At 34.0% G+C, this 16,226-nt stretch overlaps 3 protein-coding genes across 4 annotated transcripts; all 3 read left to right on the top strand.

Moving 5' to 3' along the window:
• Positions 1-486: 486 nt before the first annotated feature.
• Positions 487-1,646, top strand: LOC107844946. Of its 2 annotated transcripts, none has more exons than XM_016689266.2 (2): positions 487-977; positions 1,468-1,646. In XM_016689266.2, the coding sequence occupies exons 1-2, from the start codon at positions 712-714 to the stop codon at positions 1,520-1,522; spliced, it is 321 nt and encodes a 106-aa protein (XP_016544752.1). In that variant the 5' UTR covers positions 487-711; the 3' UTR covers positions 1,523-1,646. The 2 variants fall into 2 exon arrangements, with proteins under 2 accessions (XP_016544752.1, XP_047254311.1); XM_047398355.1 differs by having other exon boundaries at positions 578-977; positions 1,477-1,646.
• Positions 1,647-3,280: 1,634 nt separating this feature from the next.
• On the top strand, positions 3,281-7,569 carry LOC107845404 (50S ribosomal protein L24, chloroplastic). The gene is made up of 4 exons (XM_016689703.2): positions 3,281-3,468; positions 6,357-6,395; positions 6,743-6,973; positions 7,178-7,569. The coding sequence occupies exons 1-4, from the start codon at positions 3,364-3,366 to the stop codon at positions 7,385-7,387; spliced, it is 585 nt and encodes a 194-aa protein (XP_016545189.1). The 5' UTR covers positions 3,281-3,363; the 3' UTR covers positions 7,388-7,569.
• Positions 7,570-9,979: 2,410 nt separating this feature from the next.
• On the top strand, positions 9,980-11,790 carry LOC107845405 (histone H2A.6). The gene is made up of 2 exons (XM_016689704.2): positions 9,980-10,365; positions 11,410-11,790. The coding sequence occupies exons 1-2, from the start codon at positions 10,177-10,179 to the stop codon at positions 11,620-11,622; spliced, it is 402 nt and encodes a 133-aa protein (XP_016545190.1). The 5' UTR covers positions 9,980-10,176; the 3' UTR covers positions 11,623-11,790.
• The last annotated feature ends 4,436 nt before the right edge of the window (positions 11,791-16,226 follow it).

The following is a 16,226-nucleotide window of genomic DNA, read 5'->3' as shown; positions in this document are numbered from 1 at the left end:
GGCCGTCTGGGTGGTCAAATGGGCGAAACAGTACGAACAGGTCATTTTCAGACAAAATTGATGGGTGTTAGCCCACGGTTTTCAGGATGGGCCCAAGGCCGGGTGTGTTTTAGACCGAAAATCGATCTCAATTAATTTATCGCCTAAACAATATTTTGTAGATGAAGTAATTAGCCATTTTAAAACTATTTCGGATTTATTGGTGATAATATTATTATCTTGCCCTTTTACTTTTTTTTTTACTTTTTTTTTTAAACGTCATTATTCAAGTCAGTTTTGGTTCAACCTCGGCTATTTCATAGGATCTCTGCTATCTCCCATCAGAACAAGCACCAGAAATCACCATATATTCCTCGTCCAAAACACTCTATTTTTATCACGTGGCAACATAATTTTCACACAAAAAAGACAAATCCTTTTTTAACTCACATATATCAAAGAATAAACTACGTATTAAACCAGAATAAAAATACCTAACTCTTACAAAAAAAAATATAAGACATTAATAATATAATATCCCCGCATTGCATGCAAAACCACTTAAACCAAACTACAATAAGCAACTTCCAATTCCAAATTGAAACATAGAGAGAGACAAAAAAATAAATAAATTAAGATTTAGATAGAGAAATCTAGTAGAAATAAATAAATAAATAACTTATATATCATCGTGAAATCACTATTATTACACATTATATTTATATCATAATTATGAAGTTTTTTGATGAATTATCATCGTGTTGTGGCTGTTTTTCAAATCGCGCTCGTCGCACTAGAGAGGAGGAAGAAAACCTTGTACCTGTAGCTGTTGAAGCATCCTCTAATATTAACAATATTATTACGTATAAAAGAAGGTCAAGAAGGAGACGAGGTTCAGTAAGATCTGCATGGAAACCATCGCTTTTTTCTATATCGGAAGATGAAGTTCATGCATTGCCCCCATCGACGAAGAAGGATTCGCGCCGGAATAAACTCAGGTACAACGCGAATTTGAATTATTTTATGCAAAATAGAACGTAAATATTAATAATAGTCAACAAACTTTTTTTCTATGTATTGTTATTAGTCATAATCGAATTAAACTTTAAAGCTAAATTAAAATAGATGAACTTAATATATTTTAAATTTAAAATTAAGATGTTTGGAAGCTATATGAAAACTATTACAATTAAGTTACAATTCTCATTATATCAACATGATTGAAAAAATGTACCTAGAATATTAGTCAATAATTCATACAGTTTCATTCTCGAGAAGCAAAAGAAGACAAGTAAAAACGTACGAAGAGAGTAATTTTAATTTATTTTTTTAATGATCGAGAAATTAGTCTAGAGTCAATCTTTGGGATCAACAACATTGGAATTTTAGAATAATTTGTATATTTATTTTTTATCCTTCTCCATTTAAACTTTACTCTTTTTATTTTTATTATTTATTTTATTTTATTTTATTTTATTTACATTTTAGGTTTTCCAGGATAACATGTCTTGCTTCAATGGTTCCAGCACCTTTCATGATGTGATATTTGGAATAATTAATCCACCTATGCTCCCTTTTTTCTTATTGTAAAAAAAAATTAAAAAAAATTATTAGAATTCTTTGTATATTATGTTGTAATTTTTTTTTTATTTTCATTTTCATTTTCATGAGACTCTCTCTCTCTCTCTCTCTCTATTTGTATTAATACAATAAATGTAATATACTTGAATAATAAAAACAAGAAAAAAAAAATACTACAAAGCTATATTAAGTACGTATAAACTTTGTTTAATAAGTAGTGGTAGGGTCGGGATTTTTATTAAGGAGTTTAAATATGAAGAAGTCGAAAGAATTTAATATTTAGTTTATTATGTATACATTAAAAAATAATTTTAATTTTATATATACAATACAGAGTTTTTGAAATACGTATTCAATTTTTTGGAAAGATATCAATTATTCAATAAAATTATCGAAATACGTGAATTGGACCGTCAAGGACACGTATAACGATAAGATGTTAGTTATATGTTCAAACCTCGTAACATTGGTTTAAATACCCTGAGTATGTTGTTGTTGTCACCATTTTTTTTTATGTGGTCTGAATACTACCACTATCCAAAACAACGTAAAATGACGTGAAATTGAAGGTCTGTTGGAAACAATCCATCTACCATCACGAGGAGAAAATAAGGTCCACGTACATCCTACCCTCTCCAGATTCCACTTACGGAATTACCCTTAGTATGTTGTTATCGTCAAAACTATTTTTATGTGGTCTGAATACTACCACTATCTAAAACAACGTAAAATGACGTGAAATTGAAGGTCTATTGAAAATAATTCCTCTAGATTTACGAGGCAAAAATAAGATCCACTTACATCCTATCCTTTTCAGATTCCACCCACGAAATTACCCTGAGTCTGTTGTTGTTGTCGTTAAAACTTTTTTTATGTGGTTCGAAGACTATCACTATCTAAAACAATGTAAAACTGAAGGTCCATTGGAAACAATCTATCTACCTTCACGAGGCAAAAATAAGATCCACGTACATCCTATCCCCTCCAAACTTTACCCACGGGATTACCCTAAGTATGTTGTTGTCGTCATCAAAATTTTTTTAAAAAAGAAAAAAATGAATGAAGTAATAATATTAGGAAAAATAACATAAATATATACTTTAACTTCTCATATTTACTCAATTTTTCACTCTTGCAAAGCAATTACAAAAAGCCCAACTAATTATGTATCTTCGTTGGATGTATCGGTAGTTAATTTATGTATCTCGACAGATCCAATCGAAAAAATATATCAAAAGCTAATTATGCATTGTTACAAAGACAAAAATCTATTTTCGTTCGATGTATTATGTACCTTGACAGATCCAAAATCGAAAAATGTATCGGGACCTAATTATGTATCTTTACAAAGAAAAAAATATATCTTCGTTGGATATATCGAAAGCTAATTATGTATTTCAACAAATCTAAAATTACTGAGGTCACTATAACTGATAAAGTTGTTGTCATGTGATCAGGAGGTCACAGGTTCAAGCCTTGGAAACAGCCTCTGGCAGAAAAATGCAAGGTAAGGCTGCGTGCAATACACCTTTGTAGTGGGGCTCTCCCTCGAATACAGTGCATAGCAATAGCTTTAGTGTATCGGACTGCCCTTTTAACAGACCTAAAATTAAAATTTTCAATAATTAAATAAAATATCGTGATTTTTTATAATTAAGGTCCAAACTGTCGGGATTTATGTTGTTTGACCATATTAGAAAAAATGGGGTGTATTGGGTCGGGTCAACCCGGTCCAAGATCCAATAAAACTAATGGTTCCAGCTTTATCCAAAAAGTTTTTTTCATTTGCCTAATCTTGAAAAAATGGCAGCAATGGCAGCTCTTCAAAGCTCATTTACTTCACTTTCCATCTCTTCCAACTCATTTTTGGGACAACCCTTTTCTCCTCTTCCTCTCTATCCACCTCTGGTACACTTCTTTACTATAAAAATTCATTCTTTTAATTCAATTTAATGTTGTTCATTGATGGTACTACTAGCAAATATCTCTGTTACTACATCTTATTTCATGTTTTATGACGACTTTGTTTACTGTCATTTTGTCCTGAGCCGTGAGCCGGGGGTCTATCGGAAACAGCCTCTCTACTTCTTCGGAGGTAGTGGTATGGACTGCGTACATTTTACCTTCTCAGACCCCCACTATGTGGGAATACACTAGGTTTGTTATTGTTTTGTAATGTAATCTATTGTGTACATTTGAGGTTAATGGTTACTTAATACTCATTCTGTTTCAATTTGTTTGACCTGTTTTGAGTCTGCACGGAGTTTGAGAAAATAAAGAAAGAATTTTGAATGTTGAGGTTTAGTTTGACTTTGCACGGAGTTTGGGAAAATAATGAAAGAATTTTGAATATTGAGGTATATTTTGACTTTGCACGAAGTTTGAGAAAATAAAGAACGAATTTTGAATATTGAGGTCTATTTTGACTTTGCACGGAGTTTGAGAAAATAGGGACGAATTTTGAATATTGAGGTTTGACTTTGTACGGAGTTTGAGAAAATAAAGAAAGATTTTTGAATATAGAGGTTTGATTTTGCACGGAGTTTGAGAAAATAAAGAAAGAATTTTGAATATTGAGGTCTGGGATGATAGGATGTACGTAGAGCTTATTCGTATCTTTGTGGAGTAGAGAGGATGTTTCTTATTGGACCCTCTTACTCAATATATATACAACAACAACAACAACAAACCCAGTGTATTCCCACTTTGTGGGGTCTGGGGGGGGTAAGATGTACGCAGTCCATACCTCTACCTCTGATGAAGTAGAAAGGCTGTTTCCGAAAGACCCCCGGCTCAAGTTACGAGATATCAAACAAACACATAGTACAGCACAGAAGCAGATGACATAACATGATATAATGTATCAAAATGTTATTTAATCTTGTTGTTTTAAACATGCCACGTGGGCAGCGGCGAAGCCACCTCTCGTCCAGGGGACCCCTTCGATAGAAAATTGTACTATTTTTATAATATTTTTACATGATTAAGAATATTTTTTATGTATATAGTAGATGTTGAACCCCCTTCTGGCTAGTTCACATGTTTACTTCTGAACCCCCTCACTGAAAATCCTGGCTCGGCCAGTGCGTGGGACGTGGCAATTAAAGAGTTGTTAAATTGGAAAAAAAGACATTATTTTTTTAAGCAGATTAAAAAGGAAAGTAAAATAAAGTGAGATGGAGTGAGTAGTTAATTCTAATAAGACTTGGGATAGTGCAAAAGGGTGTGGTTTATCAAGAGTTATCTGGTACTTGTGTAGCAGATACAATGTGTAATTAGTTAATGTGCGTGCAAGCTGGCTTGCAGACTTAGCACAACTCGTTTTGGAATCTAGTGACTATTCAAAAATGCCGTCTAGTCCATGTCAGATCTTCCAAAAGCAGTACATTTTTGGAGGATCTAAAAGAGGTGCGATAACATTTTTGGCGAGTCTGAGCAACATAGGCTGAAGTTGTCAGCTTTATCCTGACTGATCCGGCAAAGAAACTGACAACGTATGAATTATCTACTACCATATTCTTGCAACTCGAGTGTTTTGGGGTATAAAAGTAGGTGACATATGTTTATTTTACGCTGTATAGGATTGAATATGAAGATTATGTTTTTGGTGATATGAGTGAGTACAAAAATGCTAATAACGGTGTTCAACCATAAACTCTGTAACTCAGTGTGTGGCAGGAACCCATCATGGGTTCATTCTTAACTAGTGAACGAAATCTCGTTACTCGTTCAGGGCCAGGAAACACGTCGAAGACATTTTGCAGATCTAGATCCAAGTTTTAATTTCAGTGGGTGCGCAATATTACTATGTGATAGTGCTGTGAACTTTTAGTGCGTGTCTGTGTATTTTAAATAGCTCAATTAATGTAAAGTTCAAGTTGAGGTGGTGCGGTCACCTCAGGACTTCTTACCTGGGGTTAGTCCGAGTGTCATGGAGTACTTCAAATGTGGTTTGTTCTTTATGTTTTGTTGCTTTTGTTTGCAAGTGTCAGAATGAACTATCTTTGTTTCAATCGTACTTGCATCGGCTTAATTTAAAGGACGATGTGCTGTTTCAAGTTTTGATTTTGATCAATCTGCTGTTCTAACATAACTCGACGAGTAGTTTGTCAATAGCAAAAAAGCTGCATTCGTGGTTTAGCATGTAAAGAAATCCAATTCCTCCATGATAAATCGTCTTTCATCTTCAAATAGTGATCAATTAGGTATGTATTGACTGCCATACGATGACTTAGTTCTTGTGCCGGAAGATGCAATATTCTTCTTCAACCTTTCTGGTTTGCCTCCTAAAATGGGTAAAATTGATGTTAGATAATTGACTAGAACCGGAAGTGTTGCTATCCGTAAAGTTGGTAATGTACCACACTTCGAGCTAGTATGCAGTACTGTTGACAGGGGCGAAGCTAAAATATTAAGTACGGGTTCAACCTAACTAAAATATTAAGTACGGGTTCAACCTAACCTAGTAACTTTACACCACTTCTCGAGCTAGTATGCAGTACCTGTGGACTTGGCCGAAGCTAAAAACGAAATACGGATTCAACCTGACCTAGTAGCTTTGATCTAAACCGTCCGTTTGTCTTAAAAATCCATTGGATATATACAAATAATTAGTTAGAACTTAGTAGCCCTTAGTGAAATTCCTGGCTCCGCCACTAGTTATTGCTCCTTGTTGCATTCGTTTACTAGCCCTCTTTTATTATCTTGTTTGCATGACTTTTTTCCGCCACTTAAGCTGCAACAAGATTTTTTTCTTGTTCGAGTATAACAGTTTTCAAGCGACACTTAATTTGCAGGTCAAATCAACACAAAGTCCAAGGCCCATTGTAGCCAAGGTTGGTATCTTTAGATCCCTTTCTTGTCTTTTTGCTTCCGTCAGGCTATGTAACTCGGACTCTTCAAAAATGCTTCTGAGTGCGTGTTGAATCCTCCAAAAATAGTGTGAAGGATCTGACACAAGCGCAACAACATATTTGAAGAGGCCGAGCAACATAGCCGTTAGGTGATGAAGTTCAAAACTAACTCCCAGCAAATTGATCTACTAGGCGATTTACGGACTAAAATATAACGTGTCATGTCACTTGCAAGGAAAATATAGTACGCTTGTAGTTCGACTTCCATTTTCCGTTACAAGGAGTTTATTCCGTGTTAAAAAGGGTGAACATTTTCATTGCTTCTGCAGCTCAAGCGATGGGAGCGGAAAAAGTGTAAGCCAAACAGCCTTCCCGTGCTGCACAAAATGCACGTGAAATTGGGAGATACAGTAAAAGTGATATCTGGTCATGACAAAGGTAAGATCGGAGAGATCACCGATATTATGAAGCACAGCAGCAAAGTCGTCGTAAGCGAGATAAACTTGAAAACCAAACATGTGAAGAGTAGGAGCGAGGATGAACCCGGCCAAATAATCAAGGTTTTCGCTTTTTTCCTTCTCACTTTTTCCAAAACACTCGAAAGTTTATCTTTAGTCTCTCTTTTGTTATGGACTATATTGCTCGGACTCTTCAAAAATGCTTATAGGGGTGTGTCGGATCCTCCAAAAGTACTTCATTTTTGAATAGTCTGAACGACATAGGTTATAGATAACATAGTGACTGTTCTGGTGTTGTCCTTTCAGATTGAAGCTCCTATTCACAGCTCGAACGTGATGTTGTACTCGAAGGAGCAGAAGGTGACTAGTCGGGTAGGTCACAAAACACTCGACAACGGTAAGAGGGTCCGGTACCTCATCAAGACGGGGGAAATTATCGATAGCGCGGAGAACTGGAAGAAAGCTGTCAAAGAGAAGGAGAAAACAAAAGAAGCAGTGGCTGCTGCTGCTTCTTAGAAAGCTAGCTTGTGAATTCTAGTTATTGTATTTTCAGCTGTTCAAAGACAGAAGGGCAATGGTACACTTATAACAAATTTTTTATTTGTCACCGGAAGGTCACAGAAGGTAAGGTTGTGTACAATACATCCTTGTGGTGGGGCCCTTCCCTGGACCCTGCTCATAGCGGGAGCTTTAGTGCACCTGGCCGCCTTTTTTTAATCTTTTATACAATTTCCATATCAAAACTAGTGCATTTAGCTCCCAAACAACATACCGAATGTATTCCCACAAAGTAGGGCCTGGGGAGGGTAGAGTGTATATAGTCTGTATCGCTATCTCGGAAGTGAGGTGCAGAGGTGGTTTCCAGTCGATGCTCGGCTCAAGACAAAATGCAATCAAGAAAAAGATGTAATATAGGTACAAGATTGTATTCCAACACAGTAGGATTCGGGGAGGGTAGAGTGTGTAGTCTGTATCGCTATCTCGGAAGTGAGGTAGAGAGGTTTCCAGTAGACCCTCGGCTCAAGACAAAATGCAATCTAGAAAAAAATGTAATATAGGTGCAAGAGTGTATTCACACACAGTAGGGTCTGGGGAGGGTAAAGTGTATGTAGTTTGTATCGCTATCTCGGAAGTGAGGTAGAGAGGTTGTTTCCAGTAGACTCAAAATGTAATCTAGAAAAAGATGCAATATAGGTACTAGAGTCAATAAGGAGTCAATAGATAGGAACAGAACAATATTACCACAAAATAACAGTACAAGCGATCTGTCCGAAACAATATATATCAACAAGAAACTATAAGCGCAAGAAATTATAAGCGCAACACTACAACTACTAATACAGACAATACTCCTACCTATTAGCATGGATACATTTCGACCTCCTATCTTTCTACCTAATACGCGCTCGCTATACATTCTTATCTAAGGTTATGTCCTTGCTAAGTTGCAATCGCACCATATCACATCTAATCACCATAACCACCAACATACTGAGTGTATTTCCACACAGTAGAGTTTGGGGAAGATGGAGTGTATGTAATCTGTATCACTGTCTCAGAGTTGAGGTAGATAGGCTGTTTTCAGTAGATCCTCGGATCAAGACAAAATGCAATCTAGAAAAAGATGTAATATAGGTACAAGAGTCAATGAAGAGTAACACAACAACAGATAGGAACAGAGCGATATTACCACAAAATAATGTACAAGCGGTCTGTTCGAAACAATATATATCAGCTAGAATTCAAGAACAAGAAACTACAAGCGTAGCACTATAATTGCTAATACGGACAACACTCCTACCTATTAGCATGGACGCACTTCGACCTCCTACCTTTCTAATATGCGTTCGCTAAATTTTCTTATCTAAGGTCATATCCTCGGTAAGTTGCAACCGTACCATATCATGTCTAATCACCTCATCTCAATATTTTTTCGGTCTACTTCTACCCCTCCTAAATTCATCCATAGCTAATCTCTCAATGGTATTAATTACTAATTTATTCCTACTTGATAGATGTTTCTTGAAAATTAAATACTATTAAGAAGAAATTGCTCTTTTGTATAAAGTTATTGTTGGAGTAATTACTTTTTTCGTCTATTTTTACTTGTCCAATGTACTTGAAATAAATGTCTGTCGTTAGAAAATCAAGAAATGTCCCTTCGTCTAAGAATACTCGTCCACTATTAACTCGTCACACATGTTAAGAATCAATAAATAATCGATGCAATTTTACCATACCACCTTCGAATATAATAACTATAATGCCTGCCTTGAGAAATGCATTGATTGATGAATAGTATTTAACAGCAAGCGTAAACGGGGTAGAAAATGATAAATTACTCATTAATTTTTCAAACTAAATAAATATTGTTGAATATCTATTTTTAGTATAGCGGACAAGTAAAAATAGACGGAAGGGAGCAATATATCACTTAACTCCTCATTCACATGTAAAGTGATTTATCAGTGATTTATCAATATACTTTTCCCGTCCATCTTTATTTGTCCACTTTTTATTGACACACAGATTAAGAAGTAGTAAAAATAATTTTACCATATTACCCATTGAATATAATAAATTTAATGCTCTGAGATATGCATTAGACAGTAAATCATATTTAATATTAAGGAGTCGTTTGGTGTGAAGCATAAGGGATAAATAGTCAGTCCCGAGATAAAATGAAGGACTATCTTATCCCATGTTTGGTGCGAGGTATTAGTTGGTACTGAAATTATTTATCACATAGTGATGAGGTAAGTTATCTTATATACATGGTGAAATCTCAAAATTAATTATTCAGGATAACTCTTTTTCAACCAAACGACTCCTAAGGGTAAAATGGGTAGAAATAGGTAAATTACATTGATTTTATAAATTGAAAAAATATTATTGGACATTTCAAAATAAAAAAGTGAACAAATAAAAATAGACGTTGAAAATATTTTTAAAAATATTAAATTTATTATATTGAGAGACGCCACTTATTTAGCAACGGATGGAATATTGTTTACTCAATTCCTATTAGTAATGAATGGCAACGTATCGTAAATATACTAAACCAGTAAGGACAAATCCGTCATTCAACAACACTAACAACCCCGGATCATTTAATCCTTATCATCTCACCGTTGATTTCCCATCTAATCCAACGGTCCAAATCCACGATCCGCGTACTCTTCTCCTATTGGTCCATTTCAAACTCCCCATTCTCTATATAAACTCCAAAAAAACCCCAATTTCCCAATTCGATTTCACTTTCAAAATTTCAAATCTCAATTCGATTGAATTAATTTGTTGCATTAATGGCTGGAAGAGGGAAAACCCTAGGTTCAGGAGCGGCGAAGAAGGCTACTTCACGTAGTAGCAAAGCGGGTTTGCAGTTTCCGGTGGGTCGGATTGCGAGGTTTTTGAAAGCTGGGAAGTATGCTGAGCGGGTCGGTGCTGGGGCTCCGGTGTATCTTGCTGCTGTGCTTGAATACCTTGCTGCTGAGGTTGGTTTTGGAAATTGAGAAGCTTTGATTGTTTGATTTTTGTGTTCTAGGGTTTGGAATTTTTGTTTGTTAGTTTGATTTTTAGCTGATTTTGGGAATTTGAGGTCGAATCGACTGATTTTTGGTTAGTTTTGATGTTAATTTCGTCAATTGCTGCTTTAATTGTTTGTTTTTTTGGTTCTAGGGTTGGGAATTTTAGTTTGTTAGTCAGATTTATAGCTAATTTTGGGAATTTGAAGTCGAGTGACCTAATTTTGGGAATTTGAGGTCGGTGCTGGAGCTCCGCTTTACCTTGCTGCTGAGGTTAATTTTGGAATTTGAAAAACCTTTATTGTTTGATATTTTGTGTTCTAGGGTTTGGAATTGTGGTTTATTAGTTAGAATTTTAGCTAAACTTTTGGGAATTGGAGGTTGGATTACCTAATTTTTTTGCTTAGTTTTGATGTTAATTTCGTAAATTGCTGCTTTAATTGTTTGATTTTTGTGTAAATTGATTTTGTGGTTTCAGTTCTAGGGTTTGATTTTGTGCTTTATTAAGCTAGATTTTAGCTAATTTTTGCAATTTGTTAGCTAGTTTTTGTTTATATTTTCGATTTTTAGCTTGAATTACCTAGATTTTGGTTAGTCTCAATGTTAATTTCTCCATTTTGACTCTTTAATTATTTAATTATTGCGTGAATTGATTCTGCGGTTGGAGTGCTAGGGCTTGTAATTCCCTTAATTATTTAGATTTGAGCTAAGGTTTTTTGTATTTTGAGCTTGAATTAGCTATAAGGTACGTTTTCAGGGCTTGGAATTCCCTTAATTGCTTAGATTTGTGCCTAACGTTTTTGGGATTTTGAGCGTGAATTAGGTATAAGGTACCATTTTAGGGCTTGGGAATTCCATTCATTGTTTAGATTTATGCTGATGTTTTTGGAATTTGAGCTTGAATTTTAGATATAATGTACCTTTCTCCTGAGGTTAGTTTTGTGTTTCGTCCCAAGTTTTTATGGCTTTGATTTTGCTGTGTTTCTGAATGTTGGGTGTTTGTTGCTGCTGCAGGTTCTTGAATTAGCTGGGAATGCAGCAAGGGACAACAAGAAGACAAGGATCGTGCCAAGGCATATTCAGTTAGCGGTGAGGAACGACGAGGAACTGAGCAAGCTTCTTGGAGATGTGACGATTGCTAATGGAGGTGTTATGCCCAACATTCACAACCTTTTGCTTCCAAAGAAAGCTGCTGGTTCCTCAAAGGCTACTGTTGATGAAGATTAGATGATTTTAGTTAAGACATCTTGTTCGTAGTTTGTTTCTTCAGAATAGAATTAAGGGGTTTTACCTAGTGTTTTATCTTAGCAAATGTTTAGTTGATGGGATTTTGTGTTTGTTTGTGTATACAAATGAATGAATGAAAGGAAGGAACAATGTCTAGTTTTCTACCCACATTTGTTGTTTCTCTTACTGTCTTGCTGGTGTTATTGGTTGCTTTCTCTTCATCTCTTATTGAGCTGAAAATTCATTGGAAATAACCTCTCTACCTTCCTTGAGCTGTAAGTATGGGTAATTCCCAAAGTTTCTCCTGTTATGGTGCTTCAAATGTACTCCTCCATTTTCATCCAAGTGTGTTGGTTGGTGTGTTTCATGTTTCATTACGGCCTTGATGTACTATTCTTTATCTTGAGCTATGGTTCTATTGGAAATAAGCTCACTACTTCTGTGGAGGTAGTGGTATGGATTGCGTACATTTTACCCTCTCCATATTTATTTTCTATTTTACCCTCTCCATATCTATTCTATATCTTGGGCTGGGGGTCTATTGGAAATTATCTCTCTACTTCTGCGGAGATAGTGGTATCTTACCTTTGTCAGATTTCATCATTTTGTGGGAATACATTGAGACTGTTGTTGTTGTTGTTGAGTGTTGGTTTTGAAAAGTGGCAAAAGCTTAGAGCGTTTGGTTCAAAGATTTAGGTGGGTGGGTGGGTTATCTTGTCTTGGATTAAATCTATCTCATGTTGGTGGTAACTAAAATTGGTAAGTATCATTTTTTATAGAGATAATATATAAATATGATTCTAAACTTCACATCAAATTGTAACTTTGATTTTAAACTTTGATAGTGCATAAATAGGATCTTTAATTATTCAAAACTTGAATAAATATGACCTCTAATTTTGTAACTTCATGTGTGAGTCTCACTCGTGCTCACGTGGAAAGGTAATCACACGGTGCCACGTTGTTAAAAGGGCTGACTTGAAGAGAGATTATATTTGTGCAATTTTGAATAGTTAAAGATTATATTTGTGCACTTTCAAAGTTTTGCTTTTTGTGTTAAAATGATACTGTTTTTATTATTATTATTATTATTTTTATTGTTATTATTTTATTTATTTCTATAGCAGTAACATCTAACTTTTTTTAAATTAAAAAAGGTTTTATTATTATGATTATTATTATTATTTTTTATCTAGCTTTTTTTTAATTAAAAAGATTTTATTATTATGATTATTATTATTATTTTTTATTTATTTTTATAGCAGTAACATCTAGCTTTTTTTAAATTAAAAAAGGTTTTATTATTATGATTTATTATTATTTTTTATCTAGCTTTTTTTTAATTAAAAAGATTTTATTATTATGATTATTATTATTATTTTTTATAGCAGCAACACCTAATTTTTTTTAATTAAAAAAAAACAACCACTAGCAGGGATCGAACTCGCGCAGTAGGCTGAAGAAAGTGTCCAAGAAGAGCAAATAACACCATTGGGCTATCTAACTGCCTTGTTTCAAGTGGTTCGACATTAATATACGTACACAAATATGCATTTTCTACCTTACATGTATACAACATAATTTTTTTTACTGAGGGGGTTCGGGTAAACCCCATGCAACCGTTAATTTAATAATATTTTAATAACGTTAATTTAATAACATTTTAGTTACGTTAATTTGATAACGTTGATTTAATATACTACTACTATCCTTAATAACATTGATTTAATAACGTTTTATTAAAACTATAATTTTATTATTATTAGTATAGTTTCATCTTTAATTTAATATTCAAATAAATAATATTTAGATATATTATATAATTTAAATTCGTCCTCTGCTTTATAATATATATACATACCCGTGAGATTTTTTCGTATGAGGCTGACTCACCTAATTAATAAATCTTCAATATTGCTCTTTTTCCGCAATGACAAAAGAAATTAGATGCCATTTTCATCTTTGAGCCAAAAATAATGAAAAAATTAATAGTAAAAAGTCATTTAAAGGTCATATTTGTACAGTTTTGAATAGTTAAAGGTTATATTTGTGTACTATCAAAGTTTAGGGTCATATTTATGTGTTTGCCCTTAGATTTTAAGCTGAACGCGCCCAGTTTTGCGTGTTGAACACACGTTTTGCCACGTAGGATCGGAGGTCATATTTGTGCAGTTTTGAATAGTTAAATGTCATATTTGTGCACTGTCAAAGTTTAAGGTCAAAGTTATAATTTGGTGTCAAGTTTAGGGTCATATTTATGTATTAACTCTTTAGATAACTATAGACTGTGAATATCATTGAAATCTGTGTAAATGAAGTTATTTATTGACAAAAATGAATTTTAAGTAAGTTTATTTACATGTATCCTTATCTTATTTGTCATAAAAAAAGACTCTTCTCCTTTTGCAAAAGATTATTTTATGGAGCTCAGTGTACAATGTGATTCGTTATAGTAAATCCTCGAGTTTGTTCAATAAGATCTTCCTCACTCATTGACTAATTGAGCAAGATTTCATCATATGATTTTTTCCTGATTTGTTTTAGAGTGGTCTTGATAGTTATTGGAATATAGTACAGATGTCCAATTTCCAGAATGATGAATTGTTCCTACAATGAGCTTTATAGGTCAATATTCGTGTTCTCAAGATATTCAAAGATCAGTTGTAAGAATAATTTATATAGTACGAATTAAAAGATGGTTGATCTATCTTGTGGCTGCTCTTTATGTAGTGGTATGGTGTTGTAGGAGTATCGGTTATGGATGATGTGATTAGTGTTGTCAAATGCAAGTATATAGACGGTGATAGTTTATCACAATGAAATCTTTCATTTCTCAATAATGATACAAACCTAATTGCAGGAAGACTTTTTACGATTTTTCAGGGATACTATTTTAATGATTACTTATATAAGAATTGTCAGCGCATAGCGCGGGTACGTATACTAGTTTCATCCTTAAAAAATTGACTATCTTGTAGGATAACATGATATGACAATATCTTCACGTGCAAACAGAATACTTTCTTGAGATCAGACTTCATATAAATCAAAGGAAAGCACAAGCAGAGACCTCAAAGGAGCAATTGGAATCCAAAAATATGAGTTTGAGCTTCAATCAATTAATTGGAAGAAGCTTATCATTAGAAGATGTAAACAAGCTATAAGCTATGGTTTCTTCGAATAAACCATGTAGTTTGGTGCAAATGTATTTTCTCAATTTCAGAATGGAGTTTGAAGGGCCAAAGTTCGATTTGAAATGGCACGGCAGCAGAAGAATTCTATGCAAGGAGGCGACCTCTAGGAAGCTACCAATGGACCCTCCAGGTAAAATCTTAGGAAGTCGAAGATTCATAAAAACCTTTCAATGGATACAATTCAAGAAGGAAGATTGATACAATTCAAGAAGGAAGATTCATTGATAGAACATAGTCAAAGAATTTACACAAGCACACTATTCTATCCTAATACTAATTTGTCACTATTTCTTGTGAAGGATAAGCACTAGAGAAGTTTAACTTTTTAGATTATCTTCTCTATACAACCATATCTTCTTATATCTATGATTCAATTACCCAGAGTTAAGGTAGGCCAATGCGAAACAAAAATTTCTCAGAAACAATACGCTTCCTGCACTTGAGAACAAGCTTTTTACATTCTAATACCACTTTGGCCCCGCCGGCTCTGCTCTTTGCTTTGGCGCGCTATGGGATCGTAGCTTATTGTGAAACGACTGTGAGTAAGACATGTAATTAGGAGTATGCAAACTAGAAAAACAAACACAATGGGACTATTTTCTTACAATGCTTGCATCTCGGGTTGGTGTCTAGTGTCATTAGTCATTGAACGACGAGCTCTTTGAGATCGAACAACAGTCTGCTCTCTGATGAGCGCCTGCATGCTGTGAAGATTTGTAGCAGCTCTTTTTCGGAGAAGGAAACCCCTTACCAGAGCCTGCAATTTCACGAGTCCTTTAAGAGCTCTAAATGCTTTTCTGTCCTGTAAAAAATAACAGCATAAATAAGATCTTGCACATGAACCAATATCAAACCACTTTTCGACAATGAAACAAACGTAACGTAAAACAAAAGCAAAGAAAGAACTATAGTACTTTTCTTGGGTAAATCAGCAGTTCAATATATTGAGGACCAAACTAATACTAGTTGGATTTAAAAGTGAAACTTCAAAGACCAACATCACTCCAAAGACCAACAACATACCCAATGTATTTCTATTATATAGAAGAGGTGGTTTCGACCACCTCTTATACAATTACCAAAAAAACCCTCTACTCCCACTTAATTACATATCATATCCCAATATATATATAATAATTCCATTGTTTCATTGTAATGATTTAAATATTTAATATATTTTATTAATTATATTAATTAACTATAACTACATATTGAAAGTAAAATTTATTTATTTATTTAATTGGCTATCATGTTCAAAACTAATTTATTACCACAAATCACAATAATTAATAACTTAAAATATTTAAAAGACATATAGAAATTTTGTTGACTCTCATTATTTTAGCAATGCCATATAAATTGAGATAAAAGAAAAAGTACTGCAAATCATAATAATTAACAACTTAAAAT

Source organism: Capsicum annuum, chromosome 10 (assembly GCF_002878395.1).
Source record: "Capsicum annuum cultivar UCD-10X-F1 chromosome 10, UCD10Xv1.1, whole genome shotgun sequence".
Taxonomy (NCBI): Eukaryota; Viridiplantae; Streptophyta; class Magnoliopsida; order Solanales; family Solanaceae; genus Capsicum; species Capsicum annuum.
Note: the sequence above shows the minus strand (reverse complement) of the source record. Positions and strands in the feature narration are given on the sequence as shown.